General features: G+C 32.6%; 1 protein-coding gene across 2 annotated transcripts in view; it reads left to right on the forward strand.

The window, feature by feature from the left end:
* The window catches only part of LOC100367941 (glutaminyl-peptide cyclotransferase), a 38,019-nt gene extending 15,867 nt beyond the window's left edge, over window positions 1-22,152 (forward strand). Inside the window, exons 1-7 of one of the 2 annotated variants that reach the window (XM_078014125.2) lie at window positions 10,786-10,953; window positions 13,746-13,895; window positions 14,303-14,584; window positions 18,164-18,319; window positions 20,642-20,741; window positions 21,203-21,328; window positions 21,802-22,152. In XM_078014125.2, coding sequence (XP_077870251.1) covers window positions 10,843-10,953; window positions 13,746-13,895; window positions 14,303-14,584; window positions 18,164-18,319; window positions 20,642-20,741; window positions 21,203-21,328; window positions 21,802-21,968 — 1,092 coding nt within the window. In that variant the 5' untranslated portion in view covers window positions 10,786-10,842 and the 3' untranslated portion in view covers window positions 21,969-22,152. Of the gene's footprint in view, window positions 1-10,785; window positions 10,954-13,745; window positions 13,896-14,302; window positions 14,585-18,163; window positions 18,320-20,641; window positions 20,742-21,202; window positions 21,329-21,801 lie in introns of those variants that run through there. The other variant, XM_002740402.4, reaches the window with a different exon arrangement.
* The last annotated feature ends 3,413 nt before the right edge of the window (window positions 22,153-25,565 follow it).

Consider the following 25,565-nt stretch of genomic DNA (forward strand, 5'->3'; position numbering starts at 1 on the left):
TCATTAGTAAATAAATGCATGTACAATCGAATGAATTTAGACTTTGTTGCTAACATTATAAATGCAGCATACTCACAGCATACGGCTGATTTTTTTTCCTATGCTACATGTCTTGCGTCTGCGGTGTATTTTTTCATCCCCGTTTAAAATAGATGATAACATACATTATTGAAGAAGTACATGTAGGGCTACAAAAAAAAAAAAAAAGCACAAGGAAAACTAAATCGCAAAGAAAATCAGGAAGAAGCAGAATAAATTTGTATACATGTGCAGATTGTATTTAATCATCATGGAACATATTTCTAGCAAAATTTTATTTCAGAGTTAATGTTGATCCCTATATGATGTCATCCATTGAATCCGTCTTATTAAATGGCAGCACGGCTGCTTACTTGGGTAGAAGAGGCTTTCATCTCTTCATCCTATCGGTAATTACTTCCGGGCTTGTTATGAATCTGAAAAATTCTGGAGTTGATATTACAAAAGGTGGAATCAAAATCTTACTGTGGATGCCCCCCGCTCTCTATTTCGCTTTCATTTCTTCCTCTTGATATACTGGATCAATGCATATGGTAAATCACTATTTTTCCATTAATACTGATAATTTTGGTTCAGTATGTATAGCGTAGAAATATCACGTTGCAACAGAGCTTATCTATTGGATTAGACTTAGGAATACTGTATTTGCTCTATAATAATGTATATGCTTTCACGAGAGACAAATAGTTGACAATATCTTCCGCCATGAAATTGCTAAATTTTCTTGCAGTGTAAATTTTATGCTTTACAGCAGAAAAAAAGTTGTGTATTTGTAATGATTCAGTATACAACAAAATTTGGGAAATTTGCTTCCATTGGAGATGCACTTCTTAGAAAATAAATATTTTAGTTATTGCATCTTTTTTTTATAATCAGTTTAATTAGTATTTGTTAATTTTGGACCAAATGGGCATATATCCTCCCATTGGCTATACCGTATTTGCTCTATTAGTAACACATAGACTTGCATGAATTACAGAAATGTTTCCTCATGTTCGAAATATTTTAATGATTGAGTATACATCAAATGTAATTTCAGGTTTGTTATGCGATTTTTAATATTTTAATTTTGTGTACAGTGACGAAAAATGTTGTTTAAACCGTAATCTGGTATTACATTTTCTTGTATTACAGTTTCCCTAAGTTGGTCAAAAAAATGTTCACTGACATGATTGTAGGTGGGGTTGGGGTGGGGATGAGGGTGGCGGTGTGGGTGATTGTGGGGGTTAACGTGTAATCCAGGGGATAAAAGGGTGCTAAAAACTTGCTATTTATATCTTACAAAATTTTGAACCATCTGTCAAATCTGACATTTACCTGGATTAAGCCTCTTGTATATTTCATGAGTTTCGCTGAATCTAGCATATACATTTGTCCCAGGAGATTTTTATAGTCCAGGTTTCAGTGTAAAAAGCCAATGGGCTTGTGAACTATAAGCAGATTTAGTGAATAAAACCTTGTTAAGCTCTACTATTAAAGGTATAATAATGTATGCGGACAAGAATTAAGTTCAGAAGAGTTGGTGATAAAATATATATGCAGTTTCTCGGTGAGTAAATAATTAACTAACAACCAAACGAAGAATCTACAGGGAATGGACTGGTGTATGTATTCATTGATGATGAATAACTCTCAATAACCGCATGAAAAAAAAAAAATTTATATTCAAGTAGCAGACCAATTCTACTGTAGGAAACAAGTACGACCAAGAGGAGCTGTTTACAAAATAGTTAATGTTTATGTAAGCTTCAACGGGCAATCAAATACTGATTTATTTTTGTCGCATTGACGACTATCAATTTGTAAGGATGCCGGGAAAATTAAGTATGCCTGAAGTTTGAGGCGGATAATTGTTGACGAGCTGATTGAAAAAAAAGCAATCTTTAGTCAAATCTCTGAAGGAAGTGTATCAACATTTGCTGAGTTCAATTTGTAAAACAATTTCCGTTTATACATGCAATGAGGAGAAGTTGATCTCAGCCAGCATGGCAATAACTCCTCAATGTGTTTTTTTTATTACACAAACTTGTAATTGATGTTTGAAGTGTATATTGCACAGGGATTGTTTTTATACAAACAGATCAACACCATCATTATATATTCCTTGCAAATTACCCCCGATAGTAGTTGTTTTTATAGACTATGCAGTACCACCTTAAATATATGTTGATGTTTACCAGTTTATTTATGGTTAACATGATCGATTCATCTGTATTTTTATCTATGATGATTATGAACTTTATAAACTGTGTTCTAATGGACTTCCTATTTAAAGAGATGAGATATTGCCATTTTAATGGTCTTGAACTCGTTAAAATGTGTGATATTATGCCACGTATGAATTCAAGACGACCCTTTCACATTATGTGGCTTATTGCCATATATGTCAGCACTAAAGTTGACTTTCCGAAGTCACACTTCCCATTGTGTGAAAAACACCTAATAGGTTTTCATTTGGTCAATATATTATTCGAAGTACCTCATTTCCATTGTATAATCATCGTAAAAGTTTCATTCATCAACAATTAATCTATATATATTGAGGTTATTTTTCTCCCAGCAGTGTTAAGACTTTATAGAACACTGTATTTTTGAAAAGGACAATAAAATTGTCAGCCAGATGGAAGATCAAAAAAGTTCGACCCACGCAACAGAACTGCCTTCAGTCTTTTTTATATGGTTAAAGCACTGTCACTTTACTAGGAGAGTGACTGTGGTTTTAAAGCACAGTCCCTTTACTCTGTTAAATATGCTTAATTGAGACTAAAAAATGTCAATGTGCTGTGCTTGCATGCTGCCAATTAACAGTGTACATTTTGTAGTTGAGTGAATTAAGCATTGATTGTTATGAAATTGTGAAATAATTACTTTAATCGTGATAATTCTAATTAATTCCACCTTGTAATCGTGTCGTTTCATTTGTAACAGCCACACTTACGATCAGCAACTTATGAATGTCACAAGGCCAAAGACAATTTAATATTCTCCTGTTCTCTCAAATACTCATTTATGTCCTATACTATATCAAAATATGTAATGTTCAATAAAAATGTTTGAAAAAAAAAATTCACATTCGTTCTAAATACGCTATTTTTATCATTAATCAGAAAAACACTTGGGATTTTCCAAAACATTGATTTAAATTTGTTACTTATTAATACATATTATTTAGATTTTTTTTGTACATAAATATGCCTTAAAATATTGTTTTAAAATAAATGATAATACTGTATTGTTTTTTTTCTTCAATGTATTACAGTGATTTTTACGTATCCTGTTCGATATGGGACACGTACATCGTGTAATATACATTGTTTATTCACACAAAATTTGAACATGTGCTGCTCGACGACTGTAGCGCTTGAAATAGATCTTCTTCTGTGAGTAATTTTACAAGCAAAAAATACTATAATCTACTACAAAATGAATTTATTTTAAATTTGCTACTCTGGGGGAAAATCGCTGTTTTTTAGCTGCTAGTCACATGACCCAAGTTGCCGGGGGTTACTTTTGGAACTTTTGCGAAATCTCATCTTCAAATTACAAAAATATCTAGCGGTTTATTTGCAGTATTCTTATTTTCACCATGATCAAATTTGAATATTAGGTCATATCCGATTGTATATTGAGAATGCTTAATCTTTTTGCTATTTCATTTTGTATTTAATCTGTATTGACTTTATATTAGTGTATATAATCTTAAATGCCGTATTGTTAGCTTTTTTAAAAAGCATTCTGTAATTGCTGCTGAAACCCAACGTGAAAAGACTTAAAAATGAGCGGAACATCTAATGGATTGACTGCCCACAGCTAGATGACAGACTGATCGTGCATACGTTGTGACACAACCCTGAGCGCTCAGCGGTAGATGTTCAGTCGGCCCACCGTGATATTTAACCGCTTCGAGCCATTGAGATTACTTTGTTTGTCTGTCTGCCAATGTTTTGGTTCCTTATGTGGTACATAGGTGCTTCAGGATGGGACTAATTAGTTTTGTTCAATTTTGTGCATATTCACAAACAAATTTGCATGATTCAATTTTGTACATATTAACTAACAAATTTGCATAATGCATGATTCAATTTTCAAATTTGTGCATATTAACTAACAAATTTGCATAATGCATGATTCAATTTTTAGCCTGTTTAAGATTTCAAAAACGCATTAAATGTTAGTGAAATCCTTTCTTGCAATTCTGTTTGAACATTATCAAACACATACCGTACATCATGCTCTGTAATGCTTTTTTGTCCAGGTATTGATTTTTTAACTTGTCTGATTAGCTAATTTGCATGTTTAATTGGTTAAAAAAAAAATTCAATATTTCCTGCATGTATTTGGAAAAATGGGTGGTTAATCTTCACATTAATTTCTGGTGGATGTACCATATTGTTCAGTTTGTTAATTTTATTAATTTTTGAAAAATTTCACTGCCCTCCATCATACATGCTCTCACAACCCTTGTACATACGAGGATATACCATACATCATCTATGCTTTTTTCTGAATATGTTTGATATTAACTTTATTGCATATTAATAAAGCTTCTAGGCTGTTGATGTTCACATGTCTCAACATGGTATTAAATAAGAACATTTTTTTTTTCGGATTAGAAAAAAAATAACTGATGTTTTATTATTCTGTGACATACATTGAACTAATGAAAGAAATGAAAGCTTCTCCCAGGAGCTTGACATTACACGTAGAGGTCAATTCTCCTGATTTAGTTGAACTGTGGGAAATCACGATGAGAAACCGATTTTGATTACCATTGGCATATAAGAAAATAAAAATGGAGTCTATAATTTACGTGATTTCCGCATAGTTGGGTCGGTGCTTTGCAGAATGATGAGATATAATTATGGCCGCTTACTGAAATGTTATGAGTGTATTTATTTTTTTTTTCCAATACAGACAATTGTGTGTGTGTGTTATGCACATTATAGAGGATCTCAATGTTTGTCATACACTGTAGTCTGTGTGTCTGCGTTCTGACATTTTAAGAACAGCTTGACGTAATACAAATTCAATTTTCTCATCGTCGAGTCTATAAGCATTTTAAACTATATAATTGGTGGCGTCTGAACAATTGATTATTTTGAAGTATGGAGACAATATTTTACGAAAGACAAAAAATAAAAATAAAAACAATTGATATTTTTAAGTCTACAACTTTTTTGTGATTTTCAGACTCACAAAATTCCTTAAAAAAGTTTTAAATGCCGATGGTCACCGCACAGCGTGTGTTCAAATTTTGGGTAAATAAACAGTGTATTTTAAACACCTTGAATATGTTAGTTACCACTGCCCTTTAGCAATTTATTTTTATAATTATTTTGATTTTAAGAATAGTCGAACAGCTATTCCAACTCAAAGCACTTCTGGAGCAGTTCCAAATACTGTATAAAGTTGATAATGATGACCCCAACAACGTAGGAGAGATGCACCCTGCAATTGTCAATTAACTTCCGTCACCTGCCACAAAATAGACGTGTTTTATTCAATAATACCATACTGTATTCTAATATTTGCTCTAGATGTATGCATTTCAATAGAAGATGCTTGTTAATAAAATTTTTTTTTTTTTGTGAAAATACTATTAGATCAAATAAGTATGTTTGATTTCGAAAAATTCAAAATCTGTTGTCAAATATTTTAAACAATATATTCTTTGTACTCATTTCAAAACTGTATATGGAGACAATTGCAGAGAACTTTTTAACATTCGAACCCATTAGTTGCAAAGGTCAAAGATTAAACTGCACGCTAGCCGTATAATTTTATTACTATTACCAAATTCTCCGATTTCGCTTCTAACTAAACTAATTAGAAAAACTGAATTAAGAAAGACGTACAACGTACGCACCGACTGCTTTTCCAGATTCTGTTCGTTACTTTTGAGACAGTCTAACAATTTGTTAGCGGTTGACGTTAATGAAGAGGGGCGTATTTAGATGAACGCTAATGGAGTCAGTTCATTATGATACCCATGGTTACGTCCTGTTGACACCACTTTCGACGAGAGTATCGGACCAGTAAAGTAGTTGTCTGATGTTTAATTCACTGTGTTCTATTTAAACATTCATTTCAGTTGACATGTTCTGCCTTAGAGCAAAATTTTAGTTTTTAACCCATCAAGTATTGATCAAATTAGTCTTGTTGGCCATTCCAGTTTATTCTGCTGTTTAACTGACCAAAATGTATTGGCCATCATACTTTAATTTATTGTTTCACATTTGGATAATGTTACCTTTACATATTTTAAAAATAAACTAAATAAAGTTTTTTTATTTTTTGTCCCTGCTTGTTTTTGTATTTTTGACTTGCCTATGGTATCCATTCAATACTTACAGTAAATATAAATGTATTTACTTATGACTTTGAAAGTGGAAAATCCAATCATTGTAGCACTTGTTATTAGATTTGACAATGAAATCAGTTATTTTCTTTTTTCCTTGCAGCTTATTGCTCATAAACACAACTTAGTTCCAAGTGCATTTGATTTAACTATAATCTTGATATTCAAAATCTGCCAACAGCGAGTTGGAGATTTTTTTACCCATGAAATTAAAAAACAAACTTTTATGTATCAAGATGTATTAAATTGAAGTCTCATATAAATTATTTAACAAATGATTTTTTCTAAAGATCAAAACAATTTCTGAAATTAGTTTTGACAATGTAATTTTTAGTACTGTCGCATCATGCTGTTTCCAAGAGTTCAATACATTTGTATTAAAAGTTTATCCCTCTATGATTTAAAACAATACGTTAAAATTATTCCTAAAACATGTTGATTTCACCGCGAAACTTTTTTCTTTAGCTCCATGATTTCTCTAATTGGAAAATAAGCAAATCAGCTTTACTAAGCGAGAGTTGATCTGACCTTCACTGTTTCATCACAAGTTCATCTTTGAGTCGTGCATTTGTCTTAGTGATTGTATGTATGTTGTCGTGACAAATTGATGAAAGACTGATGACATCACTGATAAATGAGGACTGCCCCGGTACGTGGATGCCGACTATTAATGTGTCCCCATTAATGTTATCTTATTCTTTAGTGCGATTATCGTATTCACGTGGGAAATTAGGTGAGTTAACACGTTTTTTAGTGGGAATCCATAAATTAACAAAGAATACTGATGATTTATTTTCATATTCCTGTTTATATCTTCATTATTAAAGTTTAAGGGGCAATAGCAGGTAATTTCAAACAAAATTTTGCAATCTATGAAAGGGAAGTATCGTGCTTAAATCACTTTCAAAATATGCAAGTTTTCATTCTAAGTTAATAGCTTTTGGTGGGGGATTCACTTTACATGATTTAATTGTTTAAATTTCTTAATGCTCTGCTTATCGTCTCCTCGTATATACGCACATCAGTCGAGTAATAATAACGACGTGGATGTGTGCAATTCACTGAAGTTGTTTCAACGAGTCATATGCTACATGTGGGAAATCAAAATGCAATTAAGTTTGTATAATATCAAGACAAGGAGTCTGAATTAAATAGTTTTTAGTGTTGTCGGCTGTCGTTATTTGACAGTTTAGTAGTTGACATGATTTATTTTTTTGGAGTCCGTAACCGTAAATATTTTAATAAATATATTCTGATGCCATCTTGTTTATGACATTGAACAATCTTTACTGAAATGAACCTAAAATAGAATTATCATTGTGAAAGTTTTTTCAAAACATTTGAAGATTCAGTACGTCTTGTATCGGAAAAAATAGAATTTACTGTTCTGCAAAAAAAAGGTTTCAAAATGTTCGCACAGTGCAAAATGTTTTTCGTTATCTTTTTTTTAGTTTAATTTATTCGGTATGAAAAACATCAATAAAAAAGAAAACAACAAAGCATATAGAAATTCAAAAATTAAGCCTCCCAAGAACCCCCCGTTGGAGTCCATAGCCTACAAAGTTGCAGGGTCCTAACACCACAGCCACCGGAAACACCAAAATACGCAAAAATACAAAATTACAATGTAAATACAAGGCATAACTTAAAGTTTTTTCACCTACATTTATTATTTCATTATTCCTATTGTTATATGAATCTAAATTATTTATCTTATTAGAATATTTTTTGCAGATAAGGTGGGCTACTGCTGTAAAGATATTAAAAACATAATTTAGATGAATTTGTTTGAGCCCTGTTTCTTACATCCAAAATATTTACTTTATCCAATCTTTATAATTCGAAGGGGGGGGGGAGATTGAGAATAAATCTGACTATTTTATTCTGGATGACTTGTAACTTATTCTAAGTGACTAATGCAGTAACTGTGTACTCAAAATTCAGTTGAATTAAAGTTGGAAGATTTTCTAATTCATGTGAAATACCCCTTGTCTGTGAGAAAAATGTAATTTATAATATATTTTTTAAAACATTTGCTGTACCATTTCCTCCCCTGACAATTGCTCCAGATGTTAGACCCAAATATTTAACTGAGGTTTTTTGCTTGAATATTTAGATTTTTAAAGCTTATCTCAATATAAGTTAATTACAAGAATACAGCACAAAGCGGTTTATACTATAACTGTACTGCCTTCATGCATAATTTGCAGTATCCTCACAATAAAAAAAATTAACCTTCTATTATATAACCAACAGCCATAGCACGTACTCCACACACTCAATTATTAAAGGTTTTGATAATCTGATAACCTATAACTTTTTCTGATTTCGCAATCTGAATTTTTTTGTTATACTGTGCTCTAAAGAACAAATTTACAATAATTGTGGAATTTTCATGGAAATATTATTTGAAAAATAAATATTTTCAACTATTAAACCTTTGATGTTTTAGCAAATTCTTGCGAGAGACAATACTGTACATTTCTGGAGTTCACTTAACTGTGTAGTTGTTGCTCTGACTTGAATTGAACTTTTTCACCAGTGAAGTGCCATGCACTCAACCTTGTATACCCGGTAGTACGTCACCCTTTCATGTATCCATAAAAACAACTTTACGTAAATGTTAAATATATAAATTTCCATAAACATTCAAAGTCCTTGAGCAGCAGAACTTCTAAAGAATGTGTGCTACACCACTTTCAGAATTTAGTTTAAAAAATTTGAATTATATATGTAAACCAGGCTCAGTTGAGTTGACCTTGATTTTGCATTTATTTCTCGTTTACAACTGGTACGAAAATAAACTGATCTGGAAAACCCGCTAGCTTTCAATTTCAACACTGCCAACTCTGCTTGTTGTGACTTTACTTTCAATCATTCAAAAATAACAACACTCATTTGCATATTGAAGTCTAGTTGTATTTTAATGCCCAAATTTACAATAAAATGGTTGGTTAATTTGTGAGCAAACCATTTCAGATGTAGAGCGTTTATTCAAATTCATAAATCTCATTTCAAAATAGTTTTGTCATATCTCAGTGAGTGAGTTTGAATCAGAGCAGTTTTCGCAGTCTATGTTTTATATTTTTTACAAATTAGTTGTGACCGTTTAATTGTCTATAGTTGTATTCTTGTCTTGGCGAAGTACACATATTTGTCAGTTGACTAGACAACATGTATAACACAGAGGAGACGGAATGTTTTCCTGACACAGAAAGTACCATAAAATTATATCCATCCACAGAGCACTTCCTGCAATGGGAATCAGATATACATGCGAACATAACTATAGACCACAGTTGTAAATTCTGATATTAAAAGATGTTAAAACATAAGTGTTAAATTACCCTTTATAAAAATGGTTGTGAAAAGTGTCAAAGTCGAAAAAAACATCGCTGGTATTGTTCCTAGGAATATTACAATGTTGCAAGGGAAACTCAGAGTTTTTCTGATCAGTTTATTATTTTCGTCTGTTGTTACGTATACCTGTCTTTCATTTTCCGAGAGGCTTCTTAGTTAAGACCTTCATAATGAGAGGAATGGGAAGGGAGGGAGGGGGGCGGGGGTCAAGTTCTGAAAGAAAAATTGTAGGAGTAATTAATATAATATTATACTGTCAGGATTATGTCTGCATGCAGTATAAATGCATTCTAACAAGAAATTTAATCGTAATTTTTTATTACGTCTGTCTCTGGAATTATAATGGTTAGTGATTGTCTATTTAAACTCTATAAAGCTGAAATGAGAATTCTTTAATAGGTTATGCCAACAGTCATCAAGTATGCTGTCTGTTAACTGTCTGTCTGCGTGCATCATTCACAGTATGACGCCATCTTGTAAAAGTGTGAGTAACGCTGAAATATTGATCACCATAGAAACACATAAATAAAATGCTTGAATATTACTGGTACGTCAAATCAACATGAGAGATCAAGAATCATTCTTTATGTTTTTCACGCAATATATTGTGGAAAACTATATAAGAAATTGAGCTGAATTCTTTTTGCCGGAGAAAAAATAAATCATAGCACTCCATTCAATGGGGTTGGGTATATTGAGCATAAACAATTTGTTCACTGTGTGTCCAGCTTCCCTATAAATTCAAACTTCAACAAATTCATAGTAATTATCAAAATTATGATTTATTTGTGCTTTATAATGCATAAAAATTTAATATAATTTTTCATATGGTTCAAAATTTAATTTCAATTAAAAACAAAAAAAGATTATATAATGATTTTTATATAGTATTGTTGATAGCTTAGGAATGAAACAACCAACAACTACACATGGTGTCAAAGGTCATCTAGCAGCCAGCCAGCTCTATCATATGTTTGTATGTTTCTGCTTCCCATGAAGTATATGGCAGATAATATGTGTCTTTGACATGTGTTTAAGCAGGAGATAACATTTGCACCATGTACTAAGGCTGTTTCCGTGCCAACATGGCTGTATCACATAGGGCTTCCAGTAACAACAAGCAATATGGGGTTTTGGTTTTAATTTTAACGGTGCTTTTTTACTACGGATGGAACTCAGTTGATGATGAACACCAGGTAATATGAGAGAATGTATTGATGTATGTATGCCTGCAGTTATCACGTGTAAGCTAAGCCACAATTGTACTGGTATATTGTCTGTCTGACGTGCTCTATACTACGCCATATGGAATGCAAATGTGTTTAAAAAAAAAAAAATTAATTGGAATTTAATCTAGAAATTTAGTCTTAATTAATTAATATCATCAGTGTATTGTTACAGTTTAGTGTACACTCGGTTAAACATTCACTCAAATTATTTATTCACAGACAGTCACAATATTGTAAACTAAATAGACCACATATAAATGTACCTCCTGTGATGTTCAGCCTACCTATCAAGACTACCAAGGAGAAATTATGTGTGGTGCACTGCTCTCACTAATAACACACATACTGTGTTGAATAAAAAAATATTTGCATGCAGTTCGCTTATAATCTCATAAATTTGTTTTTTCCCTCAAGAAATATATATAAACATTGTAGTTATAATGCCCGTAGTTATCAATATTGCAAAAATATGGTTTTAGCAAAAATGTATACAATAGATTTTGCATATAATATTTCAGTGTGAAGTATGTGCATTGTATACTTGTGATAACATAAAGGATCTGGTACTCCATAGTTGAGAATGTACAAAGCGATTAAATGGGTTTATTCAATGACAATACTGGTGTGGCAGGTATGGACACAATGGCGCTGCATGACCGCTTCGTATGCATAAATCAACCTTGCAATCACAGTGGAAATAAATCATCATAGTTTTAGACTACATGTAGTTAGGTTTATATCTAGATCACAAGACTCCTTTAAGTCTCTGTATTGATTTCTTGGATTGAGATTCAATCTAGCAAGGAATGTAAGCTCATTCGATATATAATAAATCCCTGTGGTACAAGATGCTTTAATCGATTGATCAATCAATTAAATGAAGTGATTACACGTTGTAAAGCGTCAGCTGTTCAACCTGGTATTCATGTAAATTACATTTTCTAGACTCTAGTCTGTGATGCTGATAATGTATTTTTTTTTATCTTGAGAAAGTTTTTTTTTTTTTTAAGATTAACTGATTTAATCATATCAGTAGATCTGATTGAGACAAATAAAATGTCGTTATCCATTTAAATTTTGCTGCAGTTATGTTTCTCAGCTGTTTGAAGGAAATTTTTTCAAAAGTCGCTGTGGCTCGTATGTTCACTACGATCCAAGGTGAAGGTACAAACTTTTTCTCTCGCAAAAAACCAGTAATCATATACTGCAGAATACTTTATTTTCGCTTGGAATTTATTTTCACTGAATGGATGATTCCGTTAAAATAAAATCCAACGAATATACCCTTTTCCGATACTTCACATTCAACTCATCAAAAATCAGTGAAACTAAATTTCATACAAAATGCTCAAAAAGCATTTTCAGCGAAAATTAATTCCAGCTAAAATAAAGTATTTCACAGTATACATAACTGGGAATACAAAAATACAAAATGAACTAAAGGGATATAATTGACTAGATAAAAACAAATCATAAATAATGTCAAACTTAAAAATTATCAAACGACAATAAAAAAATGCAGAACATGAAATTTGTATCCAGTTATGATTATAATCATGACTTCAGAATGTGACTGACAGCATCATACAATAAATATGAACTGAAGTGGAAGATGAAGAACACTTTTATAATAATATGCCTTTGATACAAAATATAAAGATATTCATTTGACAAAGTAATTAATTTAATACATTACAAACTTAGCCAATAAAGAAGTAATCCAATTCATAATGTTGATAACACTTCTCTATCATCTTACTAATGTACATATAATTTGGATTTCCTTACAACTACGTTAAACGGGCATGTGCATTCTATTTTTATTTTAAAGCGCGGTGGTCGAATTTCAAATTTTACTTGCGTTGTATACATCGCTATGAATCCCATATCAAAGAGGACACAGCGCGACGACTTCCGCTCTTTAAAGGAAATCTAAAAGATTCATATATGTAGTTATTTGTCTGGTTCTTAAAAATCTTATACCCGGTACTGTTACCCTCATATTTGAGGTACCATAGTTTTTGTTATGTTTTAAATGTACCCTATTTAATTACTTGCATATTTCAATAAACATTATTGCCACAGATGGTATAACCTTTGATGTTTTTCTGTACAATACTTATCATCAATGTACCCTCCCTTTTGTTGCTCCCCATCACAAAGGGGAGATCATAAAAAAATTATTGTGTTATTCAGATATCAAAATTTAAAGGAAAAATAAATAAAAACAGGATAACTGAATACTGTAAAGGGGGTAATTATTCACTGGGTTTTAATTTAGCTTATTTCGCTGACTAGAAAAATGCGCTAAATTAAAACACAGTGAATATGTAAAATTTAGCATAGAACACATTATCTAAATGACGAAACCGTGAATTTAAAACCCACTGAATATGCCCTAATATAGCTTGTCATATACCTGGTTCTTGGAACTTTGAAATGAGACGTGAAATTTGATATGCAAATGAATGTCACAGTGTCTAAAACTATTGGTGACTCAGGATATTTTTTTTTTTCATCCTACATTGTTGTAGCGGGTAATGTGTGATATGTTATCTTTCTATATACCAAGGTTTATTACTTTCGTAGATTGATTTTTACACATCAGTTAATATCTCACTGTAGAATCCAGGTGTCAAACCTTAAATGAAGTTTATAGAATTGTGCAAATAACACATCATTAATATCTCCTTCCTAATCTACTTAAACTCTCATCATTTTCATTAAATTTGTCAATTTTTATCTGATTGTGTTACCAGGATACGCACAGATTTAAGAGATTAGAGCCATCCAAATTACAGACTTTAGCTAAGATGTCTGAAGATAGTATGCAATTTGACAAATATCTAGACGACCTTGTGGACATGCCTAGAGTCCCTGGTACGGAAACTAACGAGTTAGCTCGTGAGGTAAGATTTTTTCTTTGTAAAAAAAAAATGTTTCAGGAGGGGTATCGTTTATTTTGTTTATTTTCTTGATCACTGACTATATGTAATCTTGTGAGCAAAGGAAGAAATGTATGCAGTAATTTACTTCTATACTGGTCTAAACACATTGACCACTGAAAACTCTCTCGGTTAAAAAACGTTTGTACACAGATTGCTAATATACTGCATAAAAAAGCTCTTTCAGGCAATATGTGTTAATGTAGATTTGAATTTACTGCCTACTGCCTTTTTTATCTTATCGACGTTGTTTTCAAGTTTTCAATACCCATCAGCACGCTGGTGTTCTTTTTTTCTTGTCGCTCATTTCGCTTTGTGCAATGTACATCTTTTTGTTCAATATTTAATTATTGTTATATTTCTGTTTTCAGAGAATCATAGGGCATATCAAAGATATAGGTGGTTGGAAAGTTGAACTTGATGCGTTCGATACTGATACCGTCATTGGGCCAGTACACTTCGTGAACATCATCGCTACCCTGAATCCAACAGCCAATCGGAGACTTGTATTGGCATGCCACTATGATACTAAGTTGCTTCCCTCAGTTGATAATGTGGAGTTTGTCGGCGCTACGGATTCGGCGGTGCCATGTTCAATGATGTTAGACTTGATCTATCATCTGGATACTTATTTAAAAGCTTTTAAGAGAAAGGTCAGTACATGTTCCATATCTTGTATTTTAATCCCAAATGGAAAAAAAAAACATGATTTGGTTGAAAATGTCAATGGAAGTTAATGCTCACTAAACATTCGTTGTGTCGTAATCTAGAGATCCATGTTACAGTATTTTTGAAACAGACAATTCTGATGTATCTCCAATAAAACTACATTTCCCAAATGAGGAACACTATAAAATAAGTGGTCAGTGACAATAATAATCTTGTTTCCCCAAAACTCAAAATTTGAAGACTTCAGATTTGACTAAATAGTCCAAATCGAGATTATTTATAATTTCTATTTCATCAGATTTTTTTTAATAATTTCGAGTTTAAACTGATATATACCGGTAGATACAAGTTAAATTACTATAAATATATTTCAACGCTTCAGTGTGCATATTTAATAAACAACATCTAAAAAGATTTATCTCTTCATTCATTAGGAATTAAGGCGTCATTTTCCTGTCAGCATTGGTTTAATACCACAGAGAGTGATACCTATAAAAGAATCCCTCGTGGTCTATGATTGGATAATATTTTAGTTTGTCTTATTTATAATTCATACCAAATGATGTTATATATCATAACCAGCTCATGTTTCTATTGTGTATATTTATGAAATTCATTACATCATTTTTTTTTAAATACTAAACCTGGTATGTTTTGCTTTGCATAAAACACAAATGAAATGTTCGTCCAAACCACAGGTTGTCCAAAACGAAAGAGGAGCTTGTTTCAATATTTACGTGTAATGGATATTTAATAGTGTATATAAACCACTTCAGTTCTGTGTGTATTTTCGCAAATATGGCGAGACGGTCGCTCTCAGAGTCGCTCACAGGAAATTGAGTGATCGCTCTCTAATTTGCAAATTTTATTAATTTGAGCCATCTTTTGAAGGATAATTTGTTCGTAGATTCGACTTCCACCACATTTTAGAACAAATCTGATTTTTGTTCATAATAGAACATGGTTATAAATTGGGATATGGTATCAACATATCAGCCGTATTACAGTTGTCAATAATTGAAAGCACTGCAGTCGTCGTGCAGCGTTAGTTAATAGTTCATGTTAATAAACAATAAACAAACACTTTATATCATTGTAACAATGCCCCTTATAATATAGGCAATCTCACATAATCTCTAATGCTCAAAAATGTGCATAATATAAATTGAAATCTGATATTTTCCATTCTATTATATTTGAACTTCCATTTATTTTTGTGAACTCCATTCAATTCTATAGAATTCTGTTGAACATTTTCAAGATACACAAATACATATTCAAACCTTTTTTTTTTTTTTATAAAATTTTAAATTCTATTTAATTTCAATTACTATATAAATTCTATTAAGTACTATAGAATTGTATACAGCTGTGAAATTTTCGAAATATTCAGGTACGCCAGATGGCGCTTGCACCTAGTCAGGATATGAAGTCTGGATTTCTCCATGAAATAAAATATTGTTATTAAAAAAAAAACAAGATTGCATCTTCCATATCATATATTATCAATTACTTTGAACAATGAGATATGTCTGTATAAGATATTTCATGGATTATCTCTTGGTTTTTATCCACAAGATTAAGATCTTGAATACGGGAGATCTCGGTATAATTTCAGTGCCTAGTGGAGAATCGAAAAGGTCACTCGTGAATAATTCACCCGACTGGCAGCGCAAGACGTATCATCATCTATCCTATCATCTCGTAACTGATCTTTAGCTGCATTGATAAGGATACGGTCGTTTTTTTTAAGAGTATATATGAGCTTGTATATTTGCGAGGGAGATGTACGTTGTAAACAATTGTGATCTTTACGGCTCTCGCTTCGGTGATACCTCAATCTTACTCAATTACATCATGCATAAATGCATTAATAGTCTGGTTAAATACATTTGTTTGTTTTTATTACGCTCCCGTCTCACCTATCTGTGTTTATCTTGCAACATGAATCTACTATGCATCACATAAATTTTGTTCATTTTTTTTTCATATTGTCAACCTTTTGTAGATACATTTTATTTTTTCCCCTCTTAAAATATATAGCAAAAACAGAAATGTGCAGAGCGGAAACTTTATAAATCACAGACATCGGGTGTTCATCTTAATAAAAGGAGACAGAACAAAATCCGTGTACAGGTACATTTCGAAATCCACTAATTTATTATTCCAGGGAGTTCAAAGTTTAATCTATTTTTTTTTCATTTTCTGAGAAGAAGCTGCTGCTGAAAAACAGTAATGTGTTATGTATACGTAAACCTTTGTTCGATTTCACAATGAAGGCAAATGGTTCATATGCTCTTTCGTGACTGGATTTTTACATTATTTGTTGGCTCGGAGACAAATTGCACGGCTCACCTTACATTTTAACTGGACTTTGAAGACCAATCAAAATGTAGCTTGTATATATAGCGGTAAATCTGTACTTGTGTTATGTAGTCCCACACCGATAACTTCGCCCCGGGGCTGCACTGCAAATGGTACTGTTTCCCTACTAAAGAGATTAGTAGCAAGTACACTACGTCACTCTTATCTGGTCATTACCTTTGCTATTTGTTCCACGGACTCGGATGTTCTTCATGGCCTGTGGGCTCAGCATGTAGCTGGTACCCACTCAAGTTGATTGAAGTTTGCCACGGTATGATTACATTACCACAAAAGGTTTCTTATTCCATGCCAGCCATATACAGTCGTGAGCCTCTACTTTGGAGAGGCAGAAAAAAAAACAAGATATTTTCTACCTATTGAAGCATATGCCTTCAGCGACACCAGAAATACTGAACTTATATTGTCATTGATATTCATATACTCCAGTAATTTGTGGAAATATGAAAGTTAGGAGATGACTCGCTTCAGGATTTGGGATTATAATAAAAATTGGGGGTATTTTTCAAAATAGATTTCTTCGTAATGAGTGCTGTGAGTTTATGAATAATTAATTTGAATTATGTTTCTGTTTTCCTCAAATTTTAATGAGGAAAAAAATCTGTCAGTAAATGTCTAGGCAATGTTTGTGTATTTAGATTGATACATACATGACTCTGGTATAGTCAATTTATGTCATTACATGTCTCTCCCAATATAGTGAGCTGCTTATTAACTCGCTTTATTTGGCAAGTTTAATATGAAATTGATGTTTCCTTCTCGAGATCAATTCTTGAATTGGATGAGTGAATTTGTTGCCAATTCTTGTCATATTTATTGACTGTCTTCAATCACGTATAAATGTTTCTTGTATTATCTGAAGACATGTAGTAGACAACATGAATAACAACAAAAACACATTCAACATATTTGGTACAATTTGGGAGAAAAATTAAAAAAAAAAATCTGTGAGATGGTGAAAACACAACTTCTTCCCCCTCATGTATTAACCAAGACTATGTGCATGGTTGCATGGCAACCAGAGAACTGACAATTTGTCCACTGATTGGTTCAGAGATGTTTGAGCTGAACCCTCACATATGATGGTTATACCGCCCTCAGGCATATATCTTGCTTTTGTTTTTATATTGCATTCTGTTTATTTACTGTATATATTTTTATTTTATTTTATTTTCCTGCAGGATATTACTCTTCAGTTGTTGTTTTTTGACGGTGAAGAGGCGTTCAAGCAATGGACATCAACCGATTCAATCTATGGAGCCAGACATCTAGCTGAGAAGATGTCAAAGACCCCCCATCCTCCAGGCAGCAAAGACACTACAGAACTTGATGCTATCGTAAGTTTCCTCCTTGTGATTTGTCCGATATATGTATGAATTGATATATAATTGATATGAATTCACATATTACTACCTAGCCTACTCATCTTTCACATATTACCACCTTACCTCAGGATTAGTACATGCTATACATGATTAAGATGCTTACTCATCTTTCCACATATTACTCGTCTTTCACATATTACCACCTAGCTTACTCATCTTTCACATATTACTACCTAGCCTACTCATCTTTCACATATTACTACCTAGCCTATTCATCTTTCACATATTACCACCTTGCCTACTCGTCTTTCACATATTACTACCTAGCCTATTCATCTTTCACATATTACTACCTAGCCTATTCATCTTTAGCTTATTACCACCTTGCCTACTCATCTTTCACATATTACCACCTTGCCTACTCATCTTTCACATATTACCACCTTGCCAACTCATCTTTCACATATTACTACCTAGCCTACTCATCTTTCACATATTACCACCTAGCTTACTCATCTTTCACATATTACTACCTAGCATATTCATCTTTCGATTATTACCACCTTGCCTACTACTCATCTTTCACATATTACTACCTTGCCTACTCATCTTTCACACATTACTACCTTGCCTACTCATCTTTCACATATTACTACCTAGCCTACTCATCTTTCACATATTACTACCTAGCCTATTCAACTTTCACATATTACCACCTAGCTTACTCATTTTTTCACATATTACTACCTAGTCTATTCATCTTTCGCTTATTACCACCTTGCCTACTCATCTTTCACATATTACCACCTAGCTTACTCATCTTTCACATATTACCACCTTGCCAACTCATCTTTCACATATTACTACCTAGCCTATTCATCTTTCACATATTACCACCTAGCTTACTCATCTTTCACATATTACTACCTAGCATATTCATCTTTCGATTATTACCACCTTGCCTACTCATCTTTCACATATTACTACCTTGCCTACTCATCTTTCACACATTACTACCTTGCCTACTCATCTTTCACATATTACTACCTAGCCTACTCATCTTTCACATATTACTACCTAGCCTATTCAACTTTCACATATTACCACCTAGCTTACTCATTTTTTCACATATTACTACCTAGCCTATTCATCTTTCGCTTATTACCACCTTGCCTACTCATCTTTCACATATTACCACCTAGCTTACTCATCTTTCACATATTACTACCTAGCCTATTCATCTTTCACATATTACCACCTTGCCTACTCATCTTTCACATATTACCACCTTGCCTACTCATCTTTCACATATTACTACCTTGCCAACTCATCTTTCACATATTACTACCTAGCCTACTCATCTTTCACATATTACCACCTAGCTTACTCGTCTTTCACATGTTACTACCTAGCCTATTCAACTTTCACATATTACCACCTAGCTTACTCATTTTTCACATATTACTACCTAGCCTATTCATCTTTCACATATTACTACCTAGCCTACTCATCTTTCACATATTACCTACTAGCTTACTCATCTTTCACATATTACTACCTAGCCTATTCAACTTTCACATATTACCACCTAGCTTACTCATTTTTCACATATTACTACCTAGCCTATTCATCTTTCGCTTATTACCACCTTGCCTACTCATCTTTCACATATTACTATATTTTTGTTGAGGTTGTCTTGATTTGGCTGAACTTATACTCAGTCTCAGCAATTGACTCGGTGTGCAAAAGTTCACTGTTATTGACCTCATGAAAACATAATGATTTACAGTTTACTGGCAATCATTCGGCTGAACAAGAGTCTTGAATTAATGACATCAGACTAAATGTTGAATTGTTACTTACTCTGGGCCTTTGAAAAATCCATCATAGTCAAGAATTTCTTTCCTTATTATCATATTTAAAGTATTGTTTCTGAGTACACTTTTTATAAATTAAAATTTTTATAAATCAAAATGACTGGTAGAATTCTAATTGACCAATCCAGAAACAATATGATGACATCATCACAAGTTCTAATTAAAATATTAATGAGGTGGTTTAACATTATCCATTCAGCAAGCCTTTCATTTTGAATAATCTAGTGATGGCAGTTGAAAGCTTGTAAACGCATTATGTGCTTTGACATTGCGGGGGTCTCAAGCCAATCATTGTTAAATATTTGAATTTGAATGAAAGCTAATGATTGGTATTTACGGTGTTATTAAGTATTGTGTATATTTTTATAAACTATGGTACAAGTTTTCTGCCTTTTACTGTAAAAAGAAATCATGTCATTGTTAACTGATTTATTTGTGCTAAATTTGTATTTTGCAGGACCTTTTTGTACTTCTTGATTTACTAGGTGCAGCGGAACCGCAGATTGTCAATCATTACGAAAATACAAGATCTCAGTTTGAAAAACTACAAAAAATAGGTAAATCTGCTTGTTTTAGGGACTGTTATGGTAACTCTAAAGGTAACTCTAGAGGGTGCTAGACATGATTAAGTACCAATCCTGATTGTCAAGTACCATATCACCATAAGCCGTTCTACGTTTATCCTAATGTTGAAAAAACTTATTTTTCATTAAAGAAGGTATAATAATTTTGTTTATATATTCATAAAAATGTTGCATATATCGCTTTGTTGGAAGCGTGCATCAGACAAAAATGCAATAATGTTTACTGGATCTTTAACATGTGATTTATTTTTACCATAAAAACACTACAAGTATGGTATTTTTAATAACAGGAAAATCTGTCACATGAACAAAATGTCTCTCACACCGTATAATTATCAAATTTGTTTTTTTCTCATTGACGAACTTGTTACACATGCTTTGTTGTGCAATTCGGTTTTCCTCCCTCTCATCAAGTTTCCACTGTATTTCTTTAGAGGAAAGACTTCATTCCGGTAACCTTCTAACCAGGAGTTACAAAGCAACAAAGCCTTATTTCCGAGGAAGTAGCAAAACAGTGTACGGTCAAATCGAAGACGACCATAAACCGTTCAAAGAAAGAGGTGAGATTAACCGCATAATCTGAAATCCGATCAGATATTTTTGAGAATCTAATGTGTTCAATTCTCTCAGAATATTCCGACTGTGTAAACACATATTTTCCAATCTGATGAATCAAATGCATTTTTTTTTTCTTTTTTTTAATATTTTTTTGTGCCAGGCGACATTTCCGGACATTGAATGTCACTGTTGCCTCGTCTGACTTTTTTTTTTTTTTTGTATGTGCAAATTGCAAATGTTAGTGCTGACGCATAGTGCATTTTTGACACAGAAGTCATATTCAAATGCAGTTTTGTTAATTTTTGGCCAAATTGACAATTACACAAGATAATATTTGTGGCAGGTGATGCAAATTGACTTTAAAAATAAAATTAATAATTAGATTAATAATATATCTTGGTACATGCACATGCACTCAAACTGCATATAAAAAAAATTACAATTCTTACCATGCAATATTCTTCATCTGTTTCAGGTGTTCCAATATTACACATGATAACAACACCGTTTCCTAGAGTGTGGCACACTTTGGATGACAACAGAAGCAACATTCATGGCTCAACTGTGGATAACCTGAGCAGAATATTGAGAGTATTCGTAGCTGAATACCTCGGACTAGATATTCCATCAAAACGAAAGTAAATGAATGGAACTAGATGAAAACAGAAAACTAAGACATGTCTGTGAACAAATTTGATATAAGATGTCCCATTCTATTGTAATGTTGTGTCAAACCTTTTCTTGTGGGGTTAGGTAGGGGGTGGGGGAGGCTGCATTATGCTTGTTTTTACTTGATTAGTATGCGTTTAATTATTTCAAAACAAAACTTATTGTCCTATTCTGTATTCGCAATAACATTTGTTGTTGTTGGTTGATTTTGGGGTTTCATAAATCCCCTACTTTCGTACTAGTTGCCTGGGACCGCTGGCAATTGAAATTTGCATATAATTTGCATATAATTTGTAGCAATACATGTACGCAATCTGATTAATATCATACATAGGAAGTTTCCACTTGCTTTGAACTGGCATTAACTTATATTGCCTTGACCTGCATTTGACAGCTGTAGTCGCATACATATTTCATACTACCGGTACGTTCTATGATGCTCTGATTTGCAAACAAAGCCCATCAAAGAAAAGCATCTTTTGTTTAATAACGAGAGATGACGAGCGCTGATGACCAATGCCCTACCCCCGAATAAGTTAAGACATTAGTACTGCTCGTGGAACTTCCCACCCCAACCCCACCCACACTTTTAATAATATTAATTTAATATGGTGGTTTGTTTTTATCTTGGATTTGGTACGTCTCTGACGTTATTTTTTCTGCGCAACGTCAGAGATAAATCTATTTTTATATTCTTCATATTGTACATACATACATACATACAGACAGACATTACAAAACAGAGCTGAGATACATTACTTACGATTGGAACCGAAATACACATTTTCTTGGTAATATCAGCGATTCATTTGCTTAGACTTTTTATTCGAGCCAAACATTTATTTATATATTTCAGGACAAAACAAATAAAAACATAGTGACGATCTTTGTTTTAGGCACCTGTGATATATTTGATCTTGCATACAGGTGATGTGCCAGTTGCAATTTGTTGTATTATTCTGGGTCAAATCAAATAATAAAATTGTGATTTAAATATCAGGGATTATTAATACATCATGTTATTTACATCGCTGTTCGTGTTACCCAGTGTGCATCGCTTTATATGCATTTCATAAAAGCATATACACTAATAAAATCAAGACTTAAATAGAAGAAAAAATTTGCATACTTAAATATGTACTTTATATTAATATTGTAGTACCTTTTATTTTTTTTAATTAGAGGTTAATTATAAAGGTCTTGTGACTTTGTTATCCGGGGGCAGTTATTTGCATTCTGTATTACGCATATGTCTTCATTAACTTCAACAGTATTAACATTTCTGAAATAATACTGAAGATTTGCTTCTCGGTGTTATGCCTGGGTTGCTATGTCGTGTATAAAACCATATTTGAAGTAGCTCTCTTAAGATCTTTCATGTTGCTGCATTCGGGCTTGTTTCAACATTAATTATTTATTTGTTTGTTTGTTTGAATTTAAAATTCTATGAGATGGATTGACATGTGTACTGAATCCCTGCTCGTCACAGTAATACAGAACAGAGTGGATTTGGATGATGTGAAAAACTGGAACGAGAACGGGGGTAATCTGGGTGATGTAGAACAGGGGTAATGTGAAACCGGGAAATCTGGGTGATGCGAAACCAACCAAATTTTGCAATATTTTAATAATTCATTCATATTCACATAAAGCTCAGAGTACGGCAAAGTTGTGGCAAAGTACGGCAAAGTTGTGGCAAAGTACGCAAAGTGCTGAAAAGTAGTGGCAAAGTAGTGGCGAAGCTCAGAGTGCAACTTCAATAAAGCATTAAGAATGTATTAAGGTAGAAGTCTACAAGGTACTCGTAATTTGTGAGAAATTTAAGTTGCATGGGCATAAATCATTGATTTATTAAGTGAAATCACGTATTGCCACATAGCAACATGAAATAACATTGTTTTGTGGATTTTCAGTGATTTTTTTTAAATAATTCAGAACAACAAACAGTACCCCATCAATCACAATAATTTTCTTGAATATTAAGTAAAATTTATTGCAAAATGAATAAATTCTGAGTATTTGCATGTATAAGTAGACTTCTACCTTAATTTATTGTACATTTATGCTTTTGGAACATAGTTCATAAACTATGGGCCTGTATTTTTGCTTACGTATTTTAAGCTGGCTACTCAAAGTCCAAATATTTTTTTTATCTGTAACTCAAGGTGTGAGAAACATTTTAAATGCATTTTTTTTTTAATTTTTTTTTTCTCTTGTACCAACCCTTGAAATTTCACTTTATTTCACTTTCGCACCACGAAAGTGCGTACAAGAAATGAAAATTATTATGTTGTGTCTAATCTGTACGAATATCGAAGAAGCAAGTTTTTCGGTAGAATCTCATCAACTGATTGTGAAATATCGATGACCACGAGTGTCAATAACACCTACAATTCTAGCGGTATAGTTATCATGGCGATATAGACACCCAAGAGCTGTTTTCTCTGATTTTTTTGTAAAATACAAAAATGCAGTTGTGCTCAAACTCTCAGATCAAGCATGTGCAATTTTCACAAGTTATATTTTTTAACCTGCTTTTAATTTTGTTCAATGTTATAAATTGAGGATACCTGATGATGGTATGGACTCTTTCTCACCTCCAAAAAATATTGGTTCAGTACAGGAACTTTTATAGCAGACACTGAAAAACTATCAAACAATATGAATATTAATTGTGTGACACCTTGACGTAGCAAATAACTTATCATTTACAGTAAAAATAATTTTATCTTGGAATTATAACGTAGTTGTTGTCGATAAATAAAATTTCGATGAATGAACGCATTGACTGGATGTTTGTAAGTTGGTTATTTTCCCCTCACATGTAAAAGATGCAGTTTTAATAACTTCCTCACAGGTGAAAGATTCAGTTTGAATAACCCCCTCGCAGGTAAAAGATTCAGTTTGAATAACCCCCTCGCAGGTAAAAGATGCAGTTTGAATAACTCCCTCGCAGGTGAAAGCTTCCGTTTATATAAATCCCTCACAGATGAAAGATTCAGTTTAAACAACTCCCTCGTATGGTTTGTGTATTTCGTAAAAAAACATCTCCACACATACAGTTTATTTAAATTGTGGCCCAAATTACAGCTGTAATATTCAGTCCTATGTATACAATTTGACTTCTTCACAACTAGACTTGAAATTATAAAGATCTCAATTGACCAGGGTTCATTAGAAACACTACTTGACCCTTTAATAAAGTAGTGGCAAGACAATTTTTCCCTATATACTAGTATTCTATTTTCAGAATGCAAATGAACATAAAACTAAGCCAATTGCGGCCTTGACTTTCCAGTTGATACAACTTGCAAAATCGCTAGAAACAATATATACTGTGGAATACTTTATTTTCGCTGGAATTAATTTTCGCTAAAAAGGCTTTTTGGGCGTTTTGCTTGGAATTTATTTTCACTGATTTTTGATGAGATTAATGTAAAATATAGGAAAAAATGTATATTCGCTAGATTTTATTTTCACGGAATCATCCCTTCAGCGAAAATAAATTCCAAGCGAAAATAAAGTATTCTACAGTAGTTGAGTCTCGTAAAACAGAACATAATATGAACA

Source organism: Saccoglossus kowalevskii, chromosome 2, assembly GCF_978046115.1.
Source record: "Saccoglossus kowalevskii chromosome 2, keSacKowa6.1, whole genome shotgun sequence".
In the NCBI taxonomy this organism is placed as follows: Eukaryota; Metazoa; Hemichordata; class Enteropneusta; family Harrimaniidae; genus Saccoglossus; species Saccoglossus kowalevskii.